Raw genomic sequence first — 13,641 nt, forward strand, 5'->3', positions numbered from 1 at the left:
GTAAGTGGTAATGAGCGTTTCTTTAACTTTACCCCAAGTACTGCCAGCAAGAGATTTGAGGATGTTATTACGGCTTTGGATTTTCGGTACAATTGCGGCTGCATGCTCACCAAAATGTAGGTCGTGATCAAAGGTCACACCCAAGATTTTGGGGTGAAGACAGTCGGTAGCGTAGTGTCATTGACGTGGCTGTTCAAATTGGTCCAAAGTTGGGTCGTCCATGTTGTAAATAAGGTCGCCGATGATTTAGTTGCTGATGATGTCAGTTTTCGCGAGGCGAAAAAACTGGAGAGAGAGATCAGGGAGGTAGCCGTTTATTTTGTTGCAAAGCTTATCGATCTGGGGGCTGGGCCTGTGGCCACTATTGTGCAGTCATCAGCGTAGGAAAGGATAGTGAGTCCTTCTGGTGGCGAAGGTAGCTTTGGATATGTAGAAGTTAAACAAAAGTGGGGATAGGACACCACCCTGTGACACCCCTGGTTTAATTCTTCTTGGTTTGGATGTTGCGTTCCTAAATTGCACCGATGCCTGCCGACCACCCAGATAACTTGCGGTTCACCTTTTAAGACATGGGGGAAGGGTAGACCCTTCCAGGTCTTCCAGTAACGTGCCATGGTTGACCGTATCAAAAGCTTTTGAGCGCAACGAGTACTGTTCTATGGTGGGGGTTTTGATTTAAACCGGAATTTATCTGGTTGCTAATGGCATTTAGCGCGGTGGTTGTGCTATGTAGTTTTCTAAAGCCATGCTGATGAAAGGCTAGTTGCAAATTTTCTTTAAAGTAGGGGAGAAAAATGGCTTCAAGTGTCTTGGCTACTGGCGGTGTTTCCTACCTTTGTTAACTAAAACCCAATTTTCAGCTTCTCACCGGATCGTATAAGAAGAGATGTAGACCCTTCCAAATCCAACAAAGTTATAGGGTCGCAGGGGTCCATGGGGACGAAAACTCCATTTTTTGCCCGTAACTCACAATTTTGAGGGTGTCCGAGAAAAATCTCGTATGCAGTCATTCTTAAGGTGCGTCCACACCAGTAACAAAACGTGTTTCAAACAGATATATATATATAACCAATGTTATGTAACTTGTTAGAAATTCAACTGAAAAATGTTGTATAACACGATGTTGTGTAACTTTTTTTCTGTTTTTATAGCAGGTTACATGTTACCCAGAGGTTGTCGGTAAATATCAAAGGAATTAGATAACTTGGTTGTATAACAAGTTGCAATTGTTTTAAAACAATTGTTATACAACTTTGCTATTTCGTTACCGGTGTGGACGTACCTTTAAATTTTTGATATCTACTAGAAAAATGGTATGATTTCTCAGGTAATTTTTGGTGTCACACAGTGTGCCTTAATATGTTTTTATTTTCTTTCAGTATTAGTTGGCATCGCCTGTCCGAATGTAACTCTGATCCTATCGTTTACTGGTGCACTTACTCTGTCACTTTTGGGATTTATATTACCAGCTCTATTAGATATTTGCGTGAGATCTGAAACAGGATATGGTCCGATAAAGTTATATCTTTTGATGAGTGTATTATTGATAATAGCAGGTTGCGCCGGTGCAGGTATTAGTACATATGTGAGCATACAAGAGTGGGTCCTCATGTATACTAATAGTAATGCAAGTTTAAGAGCTTCATACGGAGGTATATAAATATTTCGTTCAAATGTATCAATTTTGAGTAAAAATAAAAATGCATTGTTTGATTTTCTAACATTACAAAAGCGAGTTTTATTTTCAACTAAGTATCACAATATCTTGGATGAAGCAAATAAGATTAACGTGTTGTTTTAGACAAGGGACAATTTTCTGCAGAATTATCGTATCGAATTTGTTACGGGTGCGATAAAAAATAATGAAATTGTCGTAAGCCATTTAATTTTTTCCCAAAAATTTTTAAAAGAAATTCTTTTGTGTTATAGGAATATGGAGTAGAGGAAGGTTTTCGTATCGGACCGGCTCGAGCCACATTCAGACGTACATTCGAATCAAGTTGTTTCAGAACATTCTTGTGTAGCCTGACACATCACACCATATTCTTTGGTCAAATTCTTGCAGAAGGGTTGCTTAAAGACATTAAAAAATAAAGCCTCGGCTCATTAGAGTAGAACTGCTCAATTTTCCAAAAAAAAAAAATACCAATTGCGTTCTATGTCTTTTCAGTCAAACTCTTGAGATAGATCATACCTTATTAAGCTAGAACATACTTCCGTTACTAGCATCTACATCTACTCGGCCGCAGCTGCACATATGCTTTCACGTATATTAGGAATCAAAAGCAATTCGTTATTTTCTTTTTAATAGATAGGGGCGTGTTATCGATGTTGATGGTCCTTTGCCGGATATAGACCGGATATGCTCCGGAAATAAGCCATAACCTTTTTCGATGCACAACGTTGTCATTACGGACAGCAACATAAATCTTTCAGAGAACTTTTCTGCCGAATACTCTAAGAGCCATAACATCTACTTTCCGCATCGTCCATGAATCCAACTCATACAAACATCAGGTATGACGATGAGTGCTTACAGGAGTCCCTGTCTTGGCAGACCTACCTCCGGTGTAAAACACAGATCAATGTCCGTTGATCTTCGGCCCAACAAGTTGGTACCAATCGGTGAGCTGGGGTGTTCAAGTCAACCAGCCTTGGTTTGGCCGAGGAGGACTATCCATCTTCCCCTTCCATTTTCGGGTAATGGCACCCGGTTGCACGGCAACTCCACCGCGAGTTCCGTGCTTGCCTCAGAGTCCCTCTTTCATTGATTTTGATATCTCGATATCTGATTAACATGTTAATCAGATTATGATATTGTGTTTTGTCGCAATTTAGGAATGTAACCAACCTTTCCTGTCCTGCAGTGTAACAACAATGTAAACATTGTTGACGACGGAGCTGGTTTTGCTTAGATATTGCTTAAGGGCCGCACTACGTTGACAAACAGAGTGAGCTTGGCACCAATTATGCTCCGTCTTAAACTCCGTCACAATTAAAATCAAGGGATGTGACCAACCTTTTCCGCACACAGACCTGTGCGTGCCGAGTGCCCGCCTCAACAATGCCCCTCGACATCGCTTGAGGCCACACTACGTTGACAAACATTGTGTGCCATATTGTGCTACTATTGGCTTCCATTTTTGCTACTATTATTTCACTCCAATTTTCACTCAATTACGTAACATTTATGCTCCAGTTTGCCTCCAATTACACTCCTACCACAATTAAAGGGATGTGTCCAACCTTTTCCGCTCACAGACCTGTAAGTACCGAGTACCTGCCCCAGCAACATCTTTGCATTGCAGTCCGCCACACTGCAGTGATTTGACAGCGTCAAATCTTGCCACATTTTTGGATGTGGCCATCCATTCCGCGAACGCCTCCTATTCGCTTACGCAGTCTAAAGCAGCCTCAAACATCTCAAAAGACAAGATGAGCACCGGCCCACTCGTACAATTATCGATTGTTTTTCGGCTGACGATAGACATGCGTTTCTTCACCATCTTTCGTCACCCTTTTTCAGCATATATAACCGGCATCTCCGGTTGCCACAATTAAGGGATGTGACCAACCTTTCATCTGCCCCTCAGGGTCAGTTTCTCAATGAAATTGGGATTGCTGTGGCAAGCATGAGACCGAAAACAAGTATACTCAGAGCGTGTGTCATAAGTGAACTCTATTTGAAACCACAACCACCGCGATGCTCCAACAAGGGGGCCATCCCAGGACAGGAGGTGGGACCTGAATACAAAGCATCGTTCGATGCAGTGCATCAGATCACACTGGCTTCTCCTGCTCCCGCGGTAGCAGTATTTATAAAGACCTTGCCTAGGGTCCCACAGGGTGATACCCGCGTCCACCCTGCAACCTTTCGAGTAAAACACCTTACTCATGGATTGGGTACCCATGATATTATGGTCGCCTTTTCGACCTATATACCTACCGTGGGCATATTCTAACCCCTAACCCACAGGGGGAAAACATCAGGTATGATGAGAAACTTATAGGACTTGATATTTGTTCTTCGAGAGATGACTTGAATGCCTACTCAGTATAAAGTAGCATTCCACACACGAAGCCAACCACTCCAAGGTTCGAATGCGCAAATTCTTTTTTTGATGACAGTAAGTAATTGGCCCTGTCTTCGTTTAAGTCTCACCTTTTTTAATTTTTATACAATCCAGAAAAGATGGTACATAATACCAAATTGTTGGACGAAAAGAAAAAAAGTAGGTGCGCGTCGATTCTTTCATCTAGAGTCTTATTCAGAATTTAGCGTATCGTAAACAAGCGGTCGATGGGAGACTTACCAACTTCTGAAGGCACACTGATAAGGTCACTAAGGAAACGGCGTAGGGACCCCAGAGGGTGAGGGGGTCAGAATATACCCGCGGTAGGTATGCCTGTCGTAAGAGGCGACTAAATACCAAATTCAAGGGGCTGTGTAGCGCAACCCTTATGGTCGCCAGCGCAATATATAGCTTCTTCAAACCCAATTGTCAACCTCACCTATCAGCGGCAAATCCTGTTTCACTAACAGAAGAGGCTCTGGCGACACCAAGCTCCTCATGGAACTTGGGGGTTGGGAGGGAGGGATGGCCTGAAGGTTTAACGTAGCCATATAAATCATTCCCGAGATGGTCGGGCTAGCACCTTAATGGTGCTGTGTCACGGGAGCGTCCCGGATATGTATCCGGCAAAGGACCATAACATCGATAACACTCCCCAAAGCCTTCGGGGAGCAACCCTATCGCTACAACAACAACAATAACAACAAAACGGCGTAGGGCCCCATTGTCGTTTTGCTTTGCCCAGCCATCGTGCTTCCAGAATGGCGGTGATGTGAGATTTGCCTCTGTCACGGGGACATCAACCACCCGACCTGTAACTTCTCGCACAAAAGTCTAGACGCTTTCCCTCAAATCATATCATTGGAACAAATATATCTCATCAGAGGCTTAGCATAGTTTTTTCATTGGTAGGTCGCCAGCTCAGCGCACAACTCTGGTACAGTATTTGAATCTTAGTAGCTTTTTACTACAATCATACCTTACTGCGGCATTTACTAAGCCACCCTAACTCACTTTCACTTGTATCTGCTTATTAGAGCGTATCACGATGAATGGGAAAAATAAAAATGAAATATGTTTCCCACCTAGGATGTCGCCTGAGGTTAAATTCGGAGATTACGGATCTACTACTCTTCACGAGCAAGTACAAACTACCCAACTTTGCTTTACTAAGGATAAATGGCTGACAATTAACCCTATCAAGTGACACCAAAAATTTAGGACTAATAATCGATTTTAAACTCAACGCCTGGCGATGTTCGGTGAGAATTGGGGTCTCAGACCAAACATGATGCTTTGGCTATATGAGGCAGTGGTGCGACCACTGCTGACGTAAGGCTCTAAACTGTGACGGGAATCTCTTAGAAAGAAATACAATAACACCAGCCTACAGAAAGTTCAGCGCACTGCGTGCGTAAATGCTACCGCGGGTTTAGACCCAAGCTTAAACCTACCTCCGATAGACATGCCCATTTTATGTACGTTGTCTCAGGGAATCTGCGTGCTGGATGCCTACTCACAAAGGACATAGCAGTATCCTTAATTTACTTCAGAAAAAGATTATTATCCCCGCAAACTGCAGTTTGAAGGCGGCGTTAACACTCTAATTCCAAGTAGGAATGATTTGAAGAGGGGCACGTTTCCAGCTAATAACGGCATACTTATCTACACCGATTGCTCCAAAATGGATTCAGCTGTATGGGCTGGAATATATTTGCATTCCCAAGAGATTTCTACGTCATTCATATTGTCGTCAGTATGTTTCAAACAAAAGTTCTTGCGATCGGCAAGCCTGCATATCAAATGGAGATTCGGAACATATCTTCCAAAGTACTGTAACGAATTTACTTGCAAATCCTCTTATTTGCAATCCTCTGCTAAGTTCGAATCACTAAACTGTTGAATAAATAACTCCAATATTGAATAATGGAAAAATGGCCTTTATTAAAGTACTTCACAATGATACTTATACTTTGCTACTCGCTGGCTTAATAACCAAACTGATTGATAACTCAAATTGAACTCTACTATTGGCCGCTAGATCGCGTGCTTAATCAATATCTGATTGATTGCTCAACTCAAACTGAATTACTTCTTACTCGCCTGCCCCGCTTTTATAGTTTACGCTGCATACTTCTAGGCTCTTCCATTTCCAGAACTTACCAACTATATTCGTGTGTGTATAGTTCTCATATAGTTTCTACTTGTTTACAATTGTCTACTTTTTAGCGCTTCTCAGATGTACATATGTGAGTTTGTAGTTTACAGTCTCCCGCACACACATAAGCGTATAAGTAAATTCATCTGTGTGTGACATCTCATCTCTCGCTGCCTTGTATGTGAATGTTGCTCGTCGGAATGTGTACATATGTGTAGACGCAATTATTGATTCGTTTATGTAGATACATAATGATTGAATTATTGATGTGAATTCACGTCACTGCTTAGCATCGGCCTGGAGATGGCAGCACTCCTCAGTTTTGCTAATATTTGTAACACTGCCCTCCACCTAAGTCTGATCGTCCCGATTAGACAAATCTCCCAATCTAAACGCCGCTAGCATCTCCAAATGTACCACCCTTCTAATCCGTGGTTTCCCAGTGGTTTGTATGCGGTAGATGGTATCACTGATCTTCTTCACAACTTTGTACGGGCCTTCCCAACTGCACCGAAATTGGGCTGGAACACCTTTCCGCCGGTGAGGGTTGTTTAACAGTACCAAATCTCCATTCCGGAAACCTTCCGAATTATTTTCCCTGTCGTACCTGTGTTCCATATTACTACTCATTATTCTGGATCGTTCTCTCGCACTCTGTTGCTTGGCCAATGAAGAACTACTTTGTAGAGCTTGTTCTTGACGGATTGGCTTCACATACTCAGTATCGTTCCGACGTTTCCCAACAAAAGTGCGCGCTGGCTTGAAACCATCCTTGCATTCTTTCTGAAAAATTCTTTCAGTCGTTTTAGTGCGTCCATTAGGGTTTGTTGATGCCGGTCTTTTCCTCGCAGGTACTTTTAATTTAGCTTTATTTGGCACATTCGATCCATCAACCTTTGCTCGATCTACTTTCCTTGACTTTCGTGGTCTCTGTCGAATCTCCTCCACCAGCACTCGCTTACTGCTGAACCCTTTTTCCAAACTGAAGTTAAGTGGCACATCTTGGTTCTCATAATGCATCACCCTTCTCTGCATTTCGATCTTGATATCATGGTCAACCAAGAAATCCACTCCCAATATAACTTCATCAACGATCTCCGCCACAACGAATTTGTGTAGAACCATGACCTTCCCAATTAGGACTTCACATATTACTTCTCCCTGGACTTGGTTATATTCGCCTGTGACCGTACGCAACCTCGTTCCAGGTAATGACTTTACTCTCTTGTAGACCAAATCAGATCGAATCAAGGAATGAGATGCGCCCGTATCTACAGTCAGTACACGCTCGTTGCCATCCACATTCCCTCTGACGGTAAGACTGCTCGATTTTCTACCAATTTGCGACACAGATATCACAGGGCATTCAATAGCTGGATCTAGCTCTCTACCTCTTACTCGCTCTTGCTCATCTCCTCCAGCTTTGCGTTTACGCCCACCCACATTGTTGGAACTATTAAGGCCAAGATCGCAATGACGTGCAATGTGACCGGACTTTCCGCATTTGAAGCATTTCATAACTCCGGCATTTTTCTGTTGTGATCCCTTCAGAGCTTCCAAAATTGCGTCTACCCACTCTGGCCTTTCTACTTCCACACGGCGTGCTTTGAAAACTGGCTTACACAGAAGCGACGCTGTTTCCTGAATCAGGGCTTGTGACACCGTTTCTGCGAATGTTGGCTTTGGGTTTGCGTATGTAGCCAGCTTCGTTTCCACATCTCGTATGCCATTTATGAAACTCTGGATTTTTACCCTTTCAGTGTATTCCACGGGTGCGTCCGCATTTGCGAGACGAGCCAACCTTTCAACATCTGAAGCAAACTCCTGCAAAGTCTTGTTAGCTTTTTGGTAGCGGTTTTGCAATTCTATTTGAAATATCTGTTTTCTGTGTTCGCTTCCGTATCGCCGTTCTACAGCAGCCATCAATGCGTCATAAATGTTCCGCTCTCCTTCGGGAATCGTCTGTAGGATTTCCGCTGCAGGCCCCTTCAATGCCACGAACAGTGCAGCAACTTTATCTTTCGCATTCCAGTTGTTCACTGCTGCGGTCTTCTCAAACTGTAGCTTGAAGACCTGGAAAGGAATAGAACCGTCAAAGGATGGTATTTTTACCTTTGGATTACTCGCTGAAACTGCTGGACGATTTAATTGTAACTGCTGAATCCGATCTTTCAAAGCATCCATCTCAGCTTCCATTTTATCTTGTCGTTCACTAAAACCCTCCAACTGCGATGATATGCGATCCTCTTGCGCTTTCAACTGCTGAGCCAACTGAGATATCATATATGTCTTCTGTTCTTCCAGTTGCGATGCCATATATGTCTTCTGTTCTTCCAGTTGAGATGACATTTGCGACGACATTTCTGAAATACGCGTTTCTTGTGCTTCCATTTGTGATGACATATACGTTTTCTGTTCTTCCAGTTGAGTTTCCATCTTGGATCTTATACGGGTTTCCTGCGATTCCAGTTGTGAAGAAATTTGTGTCGACATTTCTGAAATACATGTTTCTTGTGCTTCAATTTTCGATGTTACTGTCGACGTTTGTGCAGATATTGCAGCCAATATCACGTTCAAGTCTGTGCTGGTAACCGTTTGCGATGTTTCGTTTTTCTCTTCAATTTTTGTTGTCTCCTCGCCATCAAGATGAAAGACATACTCTTCCACATCAATTCTTTCTGCTTCCATTGCCTCTCGTAGCCGTGCCTGAAGTTCAAGTTTAACGCCGCTTGTATTAAATCCACGGGTCTCCAACTCCTTCTTTAGTTGCTGGATCTTCAATTCACTGAACTTTGCCATGTCCTTGTTGTCCTTTGGAATTTATTCAACAATTCCTCTTCTGACACCAATTGTAACGAATTTACTTGCAAATCCTCTTATTTGCAATCCTCTGCTAAGTTCCAATCACTAAACTGTTGAATAAATAACTCCAATATTGAATAATAGAAAAATGGCCTTTATTAAAGTACTTCACAATGATACTTATACTTTGCTACTCGCTGGCTTAATAACCAAACTGATTGATAACTCAAATTGAACTCTACTATTGGCCGCTAGATCGCGTGCTTAATCAATATCTGATTGATTGCTCAACTCAAACTGAATTACTTCTTACTCGCCTGCCCCGCTTTTATAGTTTACGCTGCATACTTCTAGGCTCTTCCATTTCCAGAACTTACCAACTATATTCGTGTGTGTATAGTTCTCATATAGTTTCTACTTGTTTACAATTGTCTACTTTTTAGCGCTTCTCAGATGTACATATGTGAGTTTGTAGTTTACAGTCTCCCGCACACACATAAGCGTATAAGTAAATTCATCTGTGTGTGACATCTCATCTCTCGCTGCCTTGTATGTAAATGTTGCTCGTCGGAATGCGTACATATGTGTAGACGCAATTATTGATTCGTTTATGTAGATACATAATGATTGAATTATTGATGTGAATTCACGTCACTGCTTAGCATCGTACCTATCTTTTTTAACAGCCAAGCAGCAATAAAGACACTGGCAGCACCATACATTAGCTCAAAGCTTTTAGATTGCAATCAACTTAAAGCTGCGTTAACCGACACTGGAAATCTAAGGGGAAACGAAGAAAATAAAATTTTTATATGTACAAAGTTCAGCACCACGGGCTGTGCAATTAAAAGAGCTACATGGCTAGACTACAGATAATGCTGAACATTTTTCAGAAGCCGCATTTTGTAAAATCTGGGTAGATTATCGGATATAGGGATCATAAATATTCTTTATTTCATTAAAAGCTGGCGCTAGTGTAGTACAAGCTCGATGTAGTCCTCAGTAGGTTCAAACAAGCTTTATGGCTTAAAAACGGCTGTTCATTAGCTTCTTGGGCGACCTGGATCGCGGCTATTATATTTACCTATCCACCACCCTCATGGTTTGAGTACTTTTATTATGAGGTCAAAAAATGTAAAAAAACATTTGTTCGCCACCCTGTAAAAACGCCGAAATTAGATTTTTCCCTATGATCTTTCTATTTTCTCATATGCACCGTGGCATATACTTAAAAGGCAGGTACTCAAGGCGAATCCATACCTATAATCGAAATCAATTAAAATTTTCTTTTGACTTGACATTCTTCTGCACGGCGAGTTGGTTGAATTCGCTTTGCCATCACCTTGATGAATTCGCCTTGACTCTTCACAACGTAAGTAATCGCTGGGAAAATTTTTTGAGTTTTTTTTTCATGATACGCTTTATGGTTCATTTCCTTAGATTTCATTAAATATCGAATCAAGGTAACTTCTATTAAGAATAGCATGTATAAATAATATAAATTAAATATGTATATAAAGATGCCGTTTACTTATGATAGCCTAGAGGCCTAAAAAAAGGTATCATCGATCTTTTTGCGTTATTTTAGCTCACCTTAAGTATGTGCAGAGATACAATTTCAATATTATTTAATTTGTTAGAAAGTGTTTTCGGCGACGCTAGAATTGAAGAATAATACAAAATATTTTTGGGTGACTAGGGTCTCGAGATGTAGGCCAAAACGTGGACCCGGATATGAATGGGTGTGTATTATGGATTTCAAATGAAAGCTGTTGCTGAGAGCTCTAAAGTTCATTGTGATATTCGGTTTAGTCGCATCAACCTGGCAAAACTGATAAATATGCATGCGAAGCCGAAATAAAGACAAGAATTAATAATACCAACATACCTATTTACATACGTCCTATTCGTTTTGCCTGAAATTTCGTATATAAATTTGCCTATATTAGTATTTACGATGCTTTTTTCCAAAATATTTAAGTTTTATCTATGTATATACTTTATAAGAATGCTAATTTGATTATAATGATTATGGCTATATGCATGGTTTACTAAGATTATTATACGTAGTTGTTATCATAAATACTTGCGTTTGCCTTATCTTACTTACTTACTTACTTAATTGGCGCTTAACCATCTAAACGGTTATGGCCGTCCAACAAGGCGAGCCAGTCGCTCCGCCAACCGGTGCCAATTGGTCACACCAAGGGAGTTTAAATCGTTTTCCACCTGGTCCTTCCAACGGAGTGGGGGCCGCCCTCTACCTCTGCTTCCATAAGCGGGTTCCGATAAAAACACTTTCTTGGCCGGAGCATCATCTTTCATTCGTATAACATGGCCTAGCCAGCGCAGCCGCTGCGTTTTAATTCGCTGGACTATGTTGATGTCTGCGTATAGCTCGTACAGCTCATCATTAAATCTTCTTCGGTACTCGCCATCGCCAACACGTAGAGGTCCATAAGTCTTTCGAAAAACTTTTCTCTCGAACACTCCCAAAGCCGCTTCATCTGCTGTTGTCATGGTCCATGCTTCTGCCCCATATGGCAGGACGGGTACGATAAGTGGCTTGTAGAGTATGATTTTCGTTCGCCGAGAGAGGACTTTACTTTTCAATTGCCTACCTAGTCCAAAGTAGCATTTATTGGCACGATTTTATTTTTACAGTTTGCCTTATCTTGCTTTCACATTATATGGATCCCATACATAGCTATTCGACGGGTGCATAAGGCTGAATCATATACCTCACGCTTGGAGAACTGCTTGTGTCGTTTTTCTACCAAAGTCAGATATATGAATCCCAAACACAATAGGCCGGCCCATTAGCTTAACATCATTTCTGCTTAAAACCTTTAACTGGCAGAAAGATGTGTATACAAAGTGCGTACATCAAAGTCGGTAGACAAGCCTTGAAATATTTGAAGTATGCCTTAGGAGTCTTCTTAGACATTGCCGGGGCTTTCAACAATGCCCCTAATAGGCGATTATGGATGATCCTGACATAGAAGTCAAAATAATGCTTAAACAGATGACGTCATAAGTGGAAAGTGCCTTCCAACAAAAGTTTCTTATGTGCCATTTCATTCAAGTTTTTTTTGAGTGTACCTAGGGTCCTCGGTATACTGCGTGATCCGGAAACAAACAGATCCTACAAACAGATTGACAGCCATGCAGCAATTAAGGCAACAACAAAGCACAGCATCTTAAAGTGTGTTAGAGTGTAAGCAGTCCCTGGAAAGAATGGGGGCATGAAGATGCATACATCTATGTAAATTCGGTCCCAGGGCATATGGGAATAGATGGGAATGAAAATGCGGGAACTAGCTAAAAAGCGCGCATCCCTCGAAGCTTGCACCGTAGACGTCCCAATCAGACTGGGCAAAATTAAGAGAAGGCGATAGTTGCACATGATTGACCAAGCGGGAAAGGCGTGGACCCAAGCGTAGGGCTGTAATGTTTCGAAGATCATGTGAAGGTATTAAAACCTTAGACTAACAAAGTTACTCTTATCATTAAAAAGAAATGACTGTAGGCTTATAACGGGTATTCTTACTCGACCAGGCGCGACGTGACGGGGGGGTGGTGAGGGGTAATTTACCCCGGGCCCGGTCTTTGGGGTAGCCCGGGAATTTCAAAATTCTATCCAAGAAATATTTGTATTGCAATTTAAAGAAATTTATTTCATACAATTAATGCAATATTTAAATAAAACTCTATTGCCCAGTTTTTTGAAACAGTTTTAAGTTTACGTCGCGATTTAAAGCTGCTGAATTTAGATTTTACCCAAAATTGGGCTTTTTTAGAAAGTTTTAATTTTTTACGACACCGTTTATAACAACGCCAAGTTTAAGCCTCGATTTTTTTTATAGACATCCAGATGTCATATTTTAGTAAAAAAAAATATACGTGAGATATAAAAAGCAATTTTGTTTTAAATTTGGTGGCCAGAATGTATCATTTGCCAGTTTCTAATTGGATGAGTGATGACAGTGACAGAGAGAGTGATGGTGAAGATGGTACCGTTGAAATAGTACCACGCCAATCCTACACATTCTTTCGTCGATTTAACATGAATTGGCATAACGATGATGGATAGTTTGCACGATTTCGGTTGAAGAAAGGAACAGTCGCACGGATACTTGAAATGATCGAGCCAGGCTTGCCGTTCAACCCAACTCGGTAAATTTTACAAACAATACATTCCATTGAGATAATAACGTTCGTGATTACCCCGTTAATAATAAAATTCTTATATGAAGATCACGGAGCATAACACCTTTCAACAGTTATTAATCGCGCTACGATTTTTCGCAAGCGGAAGTTTCCAAATCGCCGTTGGCGACTTTATTGGATGCAGTCGCACGAGTGTCTGCATTATTTTGGCACACGTATCCACAGCAATAGCTCGCTTACTACCACAGTTCATACGTATGCCTGAGAAAACCAGAATTACGAATATTGTTGCACGATGGCCAGGTTCTACACATGATTCAAGGGTATTCAACAATTCGCGATTGTACGGCCGATTAGAGTCTGGGGAATTCAATGACTATTTGCTTGTTGCCGATGGCGGCTATCGAAATACCGAATATTTGGTGACGCCGCATTTGA

The 13,641-nt window shown here is 41.5% G+C and overlaps 1 protein-coding gene across 6 annotated transcripts in view; it reads left to right on the forward strand.

Annotated features, from left to right (window-relative positions):
• The window catches only part of LOC137244068 (proton-coupled amino acid transporter-like protein CG1139), a 228,029-nt gene that overhangs the window by 15,363 nt on the left and 199,025 nt on the right, over positions 1 to 13,641 (forward strand). For 4 of the 6 annotated variants that reach the window (XM_067772575.1, XM_067772574.1, XM_067772573.1 and 1 more), the window contains exon 9: positions 1,380 to 1,683. The exons of 1 other annotated variant lie outside the window; for it this stretch is intronic. In XM_067772575.1, the coding sequence (XP_067628676.1) occupies positions 1,380 to 1,660 (281 nt within the window). In that variant the 3' untranslated portion in view covers positions 1,661 to 1,683. Of the gene's footprint in view, positions 1 to 1,151; positions 1,314 to 1,379; positions 1,684 to 13,641 lie in introns of those variants that run through there. One more of the 6 variants, XR_010950786.1, reaches the window with a different exon arrangement.

The sequence above is a fragment of the Eurosta solidaginis genome, chromosome 3, assembly GCF_040869045.1.
Source record: "Eurosta solidaginis isolate ZX-2024a chromosome 3, ASM4086904v1, whole genome shotgun sequence".
Lineage (NCBI taxonomy): Eukaryota > Metazoa > Arthropoda > Insecta > Diptera > Tephritidae > Eurosta > Eurosta solidaginis.